Here is a 12,616-nt window from a genome sequence, read left to right as displayed (position 1 = left end):
AATGGTCTCTCTGCTTGAAGAGCAAGGAATTCAATTGAGAGATCAATACAAATGGAAAGCAAGGTGGTGAATGGAGTTTGTAGCGGAAATGTACGCTGTTAGTTATTGTGTGCATGTGCCTTTTTAAAGTCTGACTTGATAATGAAGGTCAATGTCCAGACTCCAGGGCAGCATGTGTGTATGAGGATGTAGGTGGTGCTAAGAGCCTTGTGTTGTGGTTATTTTCTGGTACGGCTGCAGTTGTCTATTACACCTGCAGCCGTATTACAACGGAGTGTCTGGTCTACTGTTTCTAACAGCTGAGATGCTGTGTTTGCTCTTCGTCATTAATCTCTGAAGATGATCTCACAAATGGTTTATCAAGACACAACTTTTCCAGCACTACAGATTTAGCAATTTAGCAAAGTTCTGCTTTGGCTATTCAGATCAGTTTCGATTAAGTTGAAAGAGCTCTCATGGTTAACTTTTATTTAACAAGTTAAATATGCAAGCCTGGCAATTTTCCTTTCACTTTGACTTGAGGTTTCTGTCCACAACACCAAGGACTGATTGACCACAAAAGCATGCAATAACACTGCGGCTTATGTATTTTCTCTCCAAATGACGAGTTGTGTTCAGCTTGTAAATAGTAGTTATTCATTGTCTAGTCAGCATTGTGTTGAGGCCAAGATTATATTTAGTAACGTGGTTAATTTGTTTTCTGCTTAATTTTATATTAGCCTTTCTCCGTTTAATTTTTGTCTTTCCATTTCTTAGGTGTCACACCAGTTATTATATATATATAATGCAATAGGTGTCTATTTATCATGGTTCCACCTCTTCTGGCTAGCAGCCAGTATCATTAGGTTTCTTTTACATTTCTCTACAATATACAGAAGATTCATTATCAGATTCACTTTATCCCCTGGCCAGCATTCAGCAGGTTTAAAGTTCTCTAGACAATCTCTATAATATGCAGAAGAGACTTTTGCGTTGCTTAGTTGGAACAGGAAATGGCTTGTGGCTTTTTAGTCACGATGCTGACTGACGATGCATCTGTTCCTTTTTTTATAGTCTAAACTTCGCACCTCTCCTCCACCCACGGCGAACTAACACCGCCAAGCCTCCCATCTATCTAGCTGCTGACATTGCTTAAAAAAACATTCAGTCTACATCAGAAGTTGGCCAATGCACGCCATGCAGAATAAGCAATGTATTTGCATTTTGAAACCTCAAGAATTTAGAGTGTTTGATTGGCTGTTACACGGTGGCCTTTTTCAGTCAGTCAGTGGCCCTTTTCAGTCAGTCAGTGGCCCATTATGACCATTAAACAACGCATGATGTGGCTTTGTTTGTACTCTGAAGCTATAGGGGGGAAATTACAGGGAATCTACCTCTGTTTACATTATAAATAATATGATCTACAATTAATATAAGCTGAACATCGTCTGCATTTTTCACCACATGCAAATGTGTGTTCAAACACAGTTATAAACGCTGCAAAATGCAGGAGTGGAGGAGTCATTCTGAGAGAGGTCTGGTTGGTTGTAGAGCTCCTCTGTAAACACACACATAGACAGAGGGGTGTGTGTGATTTACCCAGCTGAAGGTCAATCTCCCATAGCGACATTAAGAGCATGTGCAGTTCTTTTCCACCTCTCTCTCTTAGAACACACAAGACCACAGTAGTAGCACAACTAAGTTCTAATGTACAACTATGACTTCATATAATTAATTTGTATTCCAAGTGTAGGCCTTGGAATAATAAAACATATATTCGTTGTTGCACTCCAACTTAAGAAGCAAATGAGTTCCTGACGTTGCATAACATTGGTCATGGATCCACAGCGACACCTTTTTATGACTTGCCTGTGTGCTGTCGGCTTGTACTTGTTGTTCAGTGAAGTCATACTGTCTGTGGCGTGTGCAGGGAGCGGTTTCCCTTTTGGGTGCCTTGTTTCTCATGGAAAGATCTTGTTTGTCTGAGCTGAATACACATGCAATGACATCTGTTTAATGCATATCTCTGACTTCAATTACCTTTGCAAAAACTATTTTTGGGGGAAATTACAATATGTAGTCGTAGTCAGTCAAAATGATATAGGGGAAACAACCTTGCAGTAGATCACTTGTTTTTGCAAAGCAGGTTTGGCAGGTTTCCTGTCTTGTTTTGGCGGTTGCCCTGAGCTTTTACATGTTAACCTGATTTGCTTTACACACACAAACACTTAAAAACATTTTTTTTTTTACATGTTAGGCAATAGGAAGTAGGACTGCAGCATGGATGAAAAGCTGTACTTGTTTCCCTTCTCTTCCTCACTATGGTTCCTCTTTTTTTCTCCCACAGCTCACCCTTACAGAGAGGGAACAGCAGGCCCATACGCTTTGAGCCGCCAATGCTGGACTTCCATGAACAGTGAGTTAACTTCCTCTACCTACAGATACACCTGCAAGTAGCCTAGCGCTTAGAGCGTTGGGCCAGTAACCGTGAAGGTAGCTAGGTCGAATACCCAAGCCAACAAGGTGAACCATCTGTCTGTGCCCTTGAGCAAGGCACTTAACTCTAAAATTGCTCCTGGGTCGCCGTTGATAATGGCAGACCCTGGCTGTGACCTCACTCTCCGAGGGTGTCTCACCCCACTCTCCGAGGGTGTCTCGGGGAGAGTTGGGATATGTAACAAAAACACATTTCCAATTCACACGTGTTTAACATAGGGCTGGGCGGTAGACTGTATTTTACTATATACCGGTATATTTGCACGGACCGGTTTGGGTTCTTACGTTACCTTCTATAACTATTTGAATGTTTGGTTTGTTAAATGTGATACGCTGTGTGTGTGTGTAACGTCCATTTTTATAGTTTACTCCTCTACTTGAGTCATCCCTCTCCTCTCTCTCTCCATGCTGCTTTCCACACAGACCTAGTCCCACCCCCTGTCACTCAAGGAGCGCGTTTGTTGTTGCTTGACCACGACACTTTTGTTCAGTCTGCATGGTCAACCCAGCATATGCAACAATGTTGATGACGATGTTGCCACTTTGATTTTAATATAAATCCACAAGCGTTCTATAATTACATTATTTGTTTCTTACATCTGCAAACAGCTAGTTTGTATTTTCTTAGCAACTTAAGCTAAATCGTGTTAGCCAGCTAATAAAAGTAGTGAGTCAGAGCAAACGTAGCTAGCTAATACAGCCTGATACCAGTACTGTGTCAGAGCAAACGTAGCTAGCTAATACAGCCTGATACCAGTACTGAGTCAGAGCAAACGTAGCTAGCTAATACAGCCTGATACCAGTACTGTGTCAGAGCAAACGTAGCTAGCTAATACAGCCTGATACCAGTACTGAGTCAGAGCAAACGTAGCTAGCTAATACAGCCTGATACCAGTACTGTGTCAGAGCAAACGTAGCTAGCTAATACAGCCTGATACCAGTACTGAGTCAGAGCAAACGTAGCTAGCTAATACAGCCTGATACCAGTACTGTGTCAGAGCAAACGTAGCTAGCTAATACAGCCTGATACCAGTACTGAGTCAGAGCAAACGTAGCTAGCTAATACAGCCTGATACCAGTACTGTGTCAGAGCAAACGTAGCTAGCTAATACAGCCTGATACCAGTACTGAGTCAGAGCAAACGTAGCTAGCTAATACAGCCTGATACCAGTACTGAGTCAGAGCAAACGTAGCTAGCTAATACAGCCTGATACCAGTACTGTGTCAGAGCAAACGTAGCTAGCTAATACAGCCTGATACCAGTACTGGTGGAGGCCTAAATCAGCATGTTGTTTGTGCATCAGTATCTTCTAAATCAAAGAGGAATAGGCTAATAATCAGAATGGAGAAAGGCCCATTGAAATAATTTAGAATGTATGTGTTGCCACCGTAGGGTGTCACACTACTCATAAAGCAAATGTAGAACTTTTATTAATCAAAAACATAATATACTGTCAAAAATGTGAAAAATACCATGATATGATATTTTGGCCATATCGCTCTGCCCTGGTTTAACAAGCATTTCGCTACACCCGCAATAACATCTGCTAAATATGTGTATGCGACCAATACAATTTGATAATATAGACTTGTACATGTGTGAAATGGGACAAATTCAACCAACTATTCTGTTTATTTTCTTCCTGTCACGTTGTTGAGATGTACATTCTGTGCATCACCCTCTCAGATCATTTGACAACTTGGCATTGATACTTTTTAAACGTGCTCTTATCTGCTGGGTATTTCCACAGTTAAGAGAAGAGGCCTCCTGGAGCATGATCATTTTATCAACATCTGTTAGGAGAGACAAGGAAATGGAAATCAAACAGATTTTCTTTCAGACTCCATTTCACCCCATTAGGCCTATATGTTTCTGACGTCTGTGTTTCTGACAACTATATGTGCGACAGCTTTCACAACACTGTTTCTCTTCCTGTTCCCAGGCCTGTTGGAATGCCAAAAATGGAGAAAGTTTATTTGCACAATCCTAGTGCAGAGGAAATAAGCTTGATATCTATATCAGCAACAACTGCACATTTTCATGCATCATTCTTTCAAAACAGGGTGAGTAGCTAATAAGTATAACCCTATTGCTGTGTCCCATTCCACAAAGATGCAGCATTTCAAGGCAGGACGTCAAAATTGGCGTGTCACAATCCCAAGGCACATTAAAATGCTGCCTACCAATTTCATCTTAAATATCAGTTACCTACTGAGGAAAGTGCTACCTACATAGGTCCTTTTGGAGCAGGCAGGTAGGCAGCAAGCTTCCTTTTGGTTTGGGACACAGCCGATGTCTCCTGTTCTACAGGCATACGCACGGCTTGTTGAAAAGCTGAAAGAATAAGCCCTGTGTTTGTCGGTGGACAGAGGCTCATTTATCCGGCCATTCCGATTCCCCTGCCTGTCCGTCTGACCATGTGACCTGGCTGTTATGGGTATCATGTGCTGGTTTTGTACTTTTTGAAAAACAAGAGGCACGTGCTCAACTGTCAATATTCCGCCATCTTGGGCCTTTTAACTGAATTGTGAAACTCATGACAGCTCTGAATCCAGTGCACTCCTGAACAGAGGAGATGGTGAATGGTGTGACTGTGCTGCTCAGCATGTTTGAGTCCTGAGAGTAGAGCAGGAAAATCAAGTCAAATAAGGAAGAATGTTGGCTGGAGCAAAAACGCCCTCTTTCCACCTGGTATTTAAACATTTTTATTGTTAAAGTGATTTGTTTATGTCTGGCTATCATCCAGTATCTTATAAAACGATATCGCATCATGACAAGAATCTTCATGTTTACTGCTTTATCACACCTAAGACTGACCTTAATTGGTTGGTTACATTTACAGTTCCAAAAGTAGCTTGACCGTTTGATTCCAATCTTTTGATTGGATAATTGTCGTATTGTTTCTCTCCAGTTAATTCATCCTTCTCTTCTCTCCCTGTAGATAATTCCACCAGCGGGGAATACGTCGTTTGATGTGGTCTTCCTCGCTCGAGTAGTAGGAAACGTAGAGAATACTTTATTTATTAATACCTCGCATCATGGAGTGTTTACATATCAGGTGTGTATGTTTATATAATGTGTATTTATGTATAATCATTCTGTAATATGTTTGTTCTGAACACTGTATATAAGGATCCTTTGTGGGTTGCATTTTCTGCTGGTTTTCTCCCTTGACTCCTCAGTCTTAGTCCCTGCTGTAGGTCCCTGTTGTAGATCAAGTAGGTCCCTGCTGTAGGTCCCTGCTGTAGATCATGAGTCTTATGTTGTTGGTGTCTTATCCCCTGCAGGTGTTTGGTGTGGGCATCCCCAACCCCTACAGGCTGCGGCCGTTCATCGGGGCCCGAGTCCCAGTCAACAGCAGCTTCTCTCCACTCATAAACATCCACAACCCACACAGTGAGCCACTGCAGGTAGTGGAGATGTACTCTAGTGGAGGAGACCTGCACCTGGAGCTCCCCACAGGGCAGCAGGGAGGAACGCACCATCTGTGGGTGTGTATAGATCAGGACAGTCGGGGGCTTTTAGATTATTATCCTGTTACTTCTACACCATTAGAATTGGAATTGAGACAAATACCTGACCAGAACTGATTTTTAATTGGGCAACTACTTGACCCCTGAATAGAATGTCTTTTCTGTTCTTTCTTCCTGTGTGGTTGTCAGGAGATTCCCCCGTTTGAGACGAAGGGGGTGATGAGAGCCAGTTTCTCGTCGAGAGACGCAGACAACCACACGGCCTTCATCAGAATCAAAACAAATGCCTCCAACCAGGACGAGTTCATCATCCTGCCTGTAGAGGTGGAGGTCACCTCGGGTACATTTCCAATAGCAACGCCTCACCATACATTTCCAATAGTAATACTTCTATACTTGTATCTGTGACTGGCTGATTGAAACATATCCTGATCCTGTGTGTCTTTGTCCTCAGCACCAGGAATCTACTCCTCAATAGAAATGTTGGACTTTGGAACGCTACGCTCACAAGGTGTGCTGTGTTCACTTCACGTTTATGCCCTCATTCTTCAGTGGGTCAGGCTTTCGTGAAATATTTGAGTGATTTGGACGTTTCAAAATGGTTCTTGGGTGATTTGATTAGTTGTTTATTGTATTTTCTGTTGAAATGTTTTACAGATCGACCAAAGCAGTTGAATTTGCATCTTCTCAATTCCGGAGCAAAAGATGTGCAAATAATGAGCGTTCGAGCGACGCCGTCAAACGATGCCATCACAATAGACTTCAAGGCCGTCACGCTAAAAGCTGGAGAACATAGATACACCAAAGTCGCTAGTATTAGTTTTGATGGTAAGTGAGCTATACTCCCCATACCTTCTGGAATTTCTCCTGCATATTGCACCTCTGCCTTTTTGTTCCAACCTGTTTTGACACGGTTTTTTTATTTTTATTTCTAGCATCGAAAGTTCAAAAAGCTTCCCAGTCCTCTGGTAAAATAACAGTAAAAGCGAAAGAGAAAAGCTACTCCAAACTTGAAATCCCATACCTAGCTGAGGTTCTAGACGGGTAGGTTTTTCTGTTTCCTTGACCAATAACAATGACAAGTATTTTATTTAACCAGTGAAAAGAGAAGTATTTTTTTTATTTTTAACTTTAACGAATCACCATTACACAATTTCGGAACATTTGAAATGTCTCCACTAACTCTCCTCTCCATCTGTGTGACAGGTATTTGGGGTTTGACCATACAGTCACGTTGTTCCACATCAGAGACAGTGTGCTAGAGCCAGTGGTCAAACCCATCCACCTCACCAACACCTTCCACTTTGCCATCCGCATCCATGACGTGTCCCTTCCAGATGAAGCCAAGACCATGTTCTTAGTGAGTAACTGTTATGAACTGTATCGTGTTCCAGAGGCCTGTTGCTGTCGGCCAACTCAAAGCTTGCAGGCTTTTGTTCCAACCCAGCTTAAATACAACCAACTTCAATCAATTACTAATCACGGCCCTCAAGTCTTAAGATAAGAACTAGCTACTTTATTGATCCCTGGGGGGACTTTGGTTTGTCAAGTATTAAACGTGTTGAACTGCTCTGTTGTCCTCTGAGTGTGTCCTAAGGTGGCAGCGTATATATGAACGGTCCCGTGTTCTCCTCCTCAGGTGCAGAACTTCAGTGAGCCGGTGTTGATCCCCCCTCAGGAGTCTCGTTACATCTTCTCCCTCCACTTCCAGCCCGTCCGGCCCTCCAATCACATCGACAGCAACATCCTGCTGGTCACCAACGCCTCCAAGTTCCACCTCCCCGTCCGCGCCTACACTGGATTCCTGGAGGTACTGCAACACACACACACTGGGGAAATAGTGTACACACACAAATTAAATCCTTCACACACTCAAGTACATTGTGGGGGAAACACCTGCAAATGCATATTGTTACGAAACCCATAACTAGACCTTGACCTCTTGGTCGCCAGTCCAGGCAAATTATCATTTGTTCAGATAGTGACTAAACATAAATATGTGCAAAAAGGAAAATTCTAAACAGTTATACCTAAAGGAAAAATTTGAAATCAAAACGAAAGGCCTCATGGCCACCAAACCAACCAGCAGCCTCACGTCTTGCAAGCTGGGACACTGACTGACGATCACCTGATGTGCTTATCAACCTGGCTGAACAAGGTTCCTGCTACCCCCTGGAGGAATGGTGTGTGTGGAAGTGTTCCCTGGATAGGGGTGTTGGTGCATGTCCTAATACTAACCTGGCCCCCATATCATAACAATATACTCTCATTTTTCTCTTCCTCCCATCCTCTCAACAGCCCTTTGTCCTGCCCCCCAGTCTGCAAGACAACTTCCTGGACTTTGGTGTCCTCAGCGCGACAGACACCAGCAGCATCCTTTTTGTGGTTGTCAACAGCAACCCCATCGAGGTGGGCTCACCCTCAACACCCCTCTGCTCTGTAGACATCCCATAATAAAGCAGTACAGCTCTTTTTGAATGCATGGGTAACTAATGCTTCACTAGAGGTGGCTACCTAGTATCTCTCCTTCACCTCAACTTGTTTGAAAACAGATTGGATTAGTGTGACGGAAAAGGAGACGAGTCATTTTCTCACTCACTCACTCGTACAGCTGGTGATCCGGCCATGGCTGCTGACAGGAGAGAGTCTGAGTGTGGAGCTGTTGAAGATTGAGAGAGGCAATAGAACCACGGTGCTGACCAAGACCAGAGAGCTACACAGCGCCTCAGCTTCTCCTCACAAAACGGTAACAGCATCTCAACTACTACTGTCCCTGGACTGGCTGAATCTAGCGGTACTTGGTTGGAGATAATGGAGGTCATTTAAGCCTGCTATTTAATATATGTTCTCTCCATTTCTTTTCCTTGAAATATGAGTTTATTTTTTAAACATTTTAGTGTTATCCAGAGTGACTCAGGCATTCATCTTAACATAGCTTGGTGGGACAATCACTTTTTTTCACTTAGTCTGGGATTCAAACCAGCAACCTTTCTGTTACTGGCCCAACCTCTTAACCACTAGGCTACCTGCTGCCCCTACTTATTTTGTATGTGAGCACTCTCATGGTCCTGTACAGATGGAGTAGAAAGGAGGTGTGTATAGATGACTACAGAATGCTGTGTTCATCTGCTAGGAAACACCAACAAAGTGGCCTTGTGTCTGAGAGCAGTAGGTAAAGTAGATGGAAATCAGGAGGCTGACTGACGGCTCTGTTGTTCCACCTGCAGGTGATCCTAGCCTCGGGCTACTACGCTGCCTTCCGGGTCACCCTGGTGGCTAAAGACCTGGAGGGGGCCTACGACGGAGCTATCCACATCACAACAGACTACCAGGTATACCTGTCAACTGGCCCGTTGAAGTGCTACTGTCACTAAGTCCTGCTATTTGAGTTGCTACGGCAACTATATACGTTTTACTTTTGTGAAATTGTTCTATTTGGCCAGGGCATACTTGAAATGGAGATGTCAATCTCAACGTAACTTCTCTGGTTAAATAAAGGAAACACACACATAAACTAAAATCAATACATAAAATGCATTAATTTGTTCATTGCTCCTGTGTGATGTTCAAGAATTGTCAGTGATCTTCATTCCTCTTCTGTAAACAGATATTAACGATACCAGTGAAAGCAGTCGTTGCAGTGGGCACGTTGACCAGCTATCCCAAACACATTGTCCTCCCGCCATCTTTTCCGGTTAGACTAACTATATTTTACTTGTCGTAGATTGCTATATTGTTTTGAGTGTATCAAACATTTTTGTATTTTGCCTCTATGCTATTTTCTACGTGTTTTCTGTCCCTCCCAGGGTAAAGTAGTGCAGCAGAGTCTAAGCATGGTGAGCTCGTTCTCTCAGAAGGTGACCCTGCAGCAGATCCACTCTCTGACTGAGGACTCACGTTTCTACTACAGGAGACTGAAGAACAACCGGGACGAGCTGGAACCCAAACGCAAGTCGAAGGTCGCCAAGATTTATTTTGACGCCAGCTTGCAGTGTGGTGACCACTGTTATGTGGGAGTACCGTTTGTTCTGAAATGTGAGTATCTTTGGTTATTGGCGTTATTCTTTAATGGTTTCTGGTTAGTTTGCTGCTGTACCTAGCGAACTTGTTCTTCATTAAAACATCTTGAACTTTCAGCTGAGAGCAGACCGCCTGGGCTGTCAATGCAGGAGGATATGTGGGATGTGGACGTAGATTTGTATCAAATGCTCCGTCGGCGATGGAAAGCACTGAAGGAGAGTTCAGGACACATGGCGGAGGCGGTGTTTGAGGCCAACGCTGACCTCCAGAAGAACATTGAGACCAGAGTGTCAGCTCAGCTGAAGTGGCCTTCTATCATGAACTCTTCCCAGCAGGTCCTGTTCCCTCTCACCAGCCTCACCAGCTCATCGGTGAGGTGGATTCATTAACATCAATTCTATGGGAAGATCTCAATTGCATACTCCTCACGTCCTCTCAAACCCCATTGGATGAGAAAGCCAAACCTCCTCCAATGGGTTTTGGGGAGGGGACAGGGCGCAGGGAGTATGCAATTGAGATCTTTCCTATGTCTAGCTTAGAATATTAATTGCACGCTCCCTCAACTTGAGACATCCGTGGCATTGCGTTATGTGACAAAACGGCACATTTTACTGTCCCCAGTACAAGGTGCACCTGTGTAATGATCATGCCGTTTAATGAGCTTCTTGATCTGACACCTGTCAGGTGGATGGATTATCTTGGCTAAGGAGAAATGCTTACTAATAGAGATGTAAACAAATTTGTGCACAACATGTGAGAGAGAGAAGCTTTTTGTGCATATGGAACATTTCTGGGATCTTTTATTTCAGCTCATGAAACATTGTACCAGCACTTTACAAGTTGCGTTTAGATTTCTGTTCAGGATAGATTGGCAGGCCCAGGGGGGGTTCCCTGACCATGTGACCAGAGCAACTCTAAACTAAGGCTATAACTAGAGCCAAGAGTTTTCCTGGTCAAGTCACACGGTCAAGAACAACTCTGGGTCCTGTACATGCTACTGTATTGAGCCTTCTGTTCTAACCAGCAGTCTTCTGTTGCCAGGAGATAGAGGTTGTCTTGGAGAACCCAGCTGACGTTCCTGTCTATGTCCAAGTCCTGCCATTAGCCCTCTATCCCAACCTCCTGGCTGTCACCCACAAACTGGCACAAATGTGAGTAGCCTTCAGTATGCACTTTTAGTTTGCTAATAGTAATTTTGTCTGTCACCCCTTTTGGCAAGATGTTTCATGTCACACTGATGGGGTTTCTCCACCATAGAGTTAGAATGAATGGAAAATAATTCTAGAAGTAATTCTATGGTCTTATTATTCCTTCACGCCAGGTTTCCCCTGGAGAGGCTCCCACACTTCACCCCCGACACAATGGAGTTCCAGGTACACAGAAACCACGTGAGTTTACTTTGCTCTGTCTTTTAGTCCTGTGTCGTGCCAGTTGATCAAATACGGTACCATGTTTGAGACTTGAATCTCTCCTTCCCCTTTGCAGTCTTCTGTGGTCAGAGGCAGCGCAGGCTTCGCCGAGGGCTCGACGACACAACCCTACGTTTACAACCTAATGCTGCAGCCAGAGGAAGTGAGGTCGCTACGTTTGAAATTCTCCCCCGTCAGCAACCACACGGTTTCCTCTCTGCTTATGCTAAGGCATGTTAACCCTATAGCCTGTAGGACTTAACCAGTTGTCCACTTACATAAGTCTCTGGTTTGTGTCCCAAATGGCATCCTGTTCCCTATATTGTGTACTACTTTTGACCAGGGTCTATGGGGTTGTGGTCAAATGTAGTGCACTATATAGGGGATAGTGTGCCATTTTAATGTAGTGTTTATTTATTTTTCATTTTATTTAACAAGGCAAGTCAGTTAATAACATTCTTATTTACAATGACAGCCTAGGAACAGTGGGTTAACTGCCTTGTTCAGGGGCAGAACGACAGATTTTTACCTTGGCAGCTCAGGGATTTGATCTAGCAACCTTTCGGTTACTGGCCCAACACTCTAACCACTAGGCTACCTGCCGTTTATGCTGACTGCTTGAGGTCAGGATCACTCTGAAGTTCCGGCAAGCTCTGTTGCTTCTTAATCTGCACCTCTGAGGGCAGGGTGCTGATTTGAGACGTTGAGCTATGAATATCTCTGTTGGACTGAGGAGGACGGGCAGAAGAGGAATATAGTCTCCCAGGTGCTGTAGTAGCTACAGGGTTACAGAGAGAAGTCAGCAGTCAGACCATATATCTTTTACAGCCTATGACTGTTAAATGTTTTTTTTACTTTCTCGATAAGTTCATTTGTCGACTTGGCCATATTGGTGGTTGTGTGGATGAATGAATTGCAATTTGAATCATATCGTTTGTGAATAAAATATAAACTGCTGTTTATTGTACTATTGATAACTGTGTATGTCTCTACAGGAACAACCTGACAGTGATGGAGTTCCTGGTGGTGCAGGGTCAGGGCAGCTATGAAAGGCTGAAGGTAGGGGGCAAGGCCCCGGGACCAGGGGGATTCCTCAGGTTCAAGATGACTGAGTCTCTACTGAAGGACTGCACAGACAGTGAGTGGTCTAGAATCCAGTTTGTTATAGATCCCTGCATGCACAGACAGTGAGTGGTCTAGAATCCAGTTTGTTATAGATGTCCTGCATGCACAGACAG

The 12,616-nt window shown here is 43.7% G+C and overlaps 1 protein-coding gene across 2 annotated transcripts in view; it reads left to right on the top strand.

The window, feature by feature from the left end:
* LOC109890337 (transmembrane protein 131) overlaps positions 1–12,616 on the top strand; it is a 30,608-nt gene that overhangs the window by 7,728 nt on the left and 10,264 nt on the right. The window contains exons 4-24 of one of the 2 annotated variants that reach the window (XM_031792951.1): positions 2,327–2,395; positions 4,419–4,539; positions 5,020–5,167; positions 5,418–5,534; positions 5,764–5,967; positions 6,139–6,289; positions 6,404–6,460; positions 6,607–6,777; positions 6,885–6,993; positions 7,156–7,309; positions 7,589–7,759; positions 8,248–8,358; positions 8,561–8,695; positions 9,177–9,281; positions 9,557–9,643; positions 9,756–9,984; positions 10,087–10,340; positions 11,011–11,120; positions 11,291–11,357; positions 11,455–11,609; positions 12,374–12,516. In XM_031792951.1, coding sequence (XP_031648811.1) covers positions 5,132–5,167; positions 5,418–5,534; positions 5,764–5,967; positions 6,139–6,289; positions 6,404–6,460; positions 6,607–6,777; positions 6,885–6,993; positions 7,156–7,309; positions 7,589–7,759; positions 8,248–8,358; positions 8,561–8,695; positions 9,177–9,281; positions 9,557–9,643; positions 9,756–9,984; positions 10,087–10,340; positions 11,011–11,120; positions 11,291–11,357; positions 11,455–11,609; positions 12,374–12,516 — 2,566 coding nt within the window. In that variant the 5' untranslated portion in view covers positions 2,327–2,395; positions 4,419–4,539; positions 5,020–5,131. The remainder of the gene's footprint in view (positions 1–2,326; positions 2,396–4,418; positions 4,540–5,019; positions 5,168–5,417; positions 5,535–5,763; positions 5,968–6,138; positions 6,290–6,403; positions 6,461–6,606; positions 6,778–6,884; positions 6,994–7,155; positions 7,310–7,588; positions 7,760–8,247; positions 8,359–8,560; positions 8,696–9,176; positions 9,282–9,556; positions 9,644–9,755; positions 9,985–10,086; positions 10,341–11,010; positions 11,121–11,290; positions 11,358–11,454; positions 11,610–12,373; positions 12,517–12,616) is intronic. The other variant, XM_031792950.1, reaches the window with a different exon arrangement.

This window comes from Oncorhynchus kisutch, linkage group LG16, assembly GCF_002021735.2.
Source record: "Oncorhynchus kisutch isolate 150728-3 linkage group LG16, Okis_V2, whole genome shotgun sequence".
NCBI lineage: Eukaryota > Metazoa > Chordata > Actinopteri > Salmoniformes > Salmonidae > Oncorhynchus > Oncorhynchus kisutch.
The sequence above is the reverse complement of the archived record's forward strand: the minus strand, read 5'-3'. Positions and strand labels throughout refer to the sequence as shown.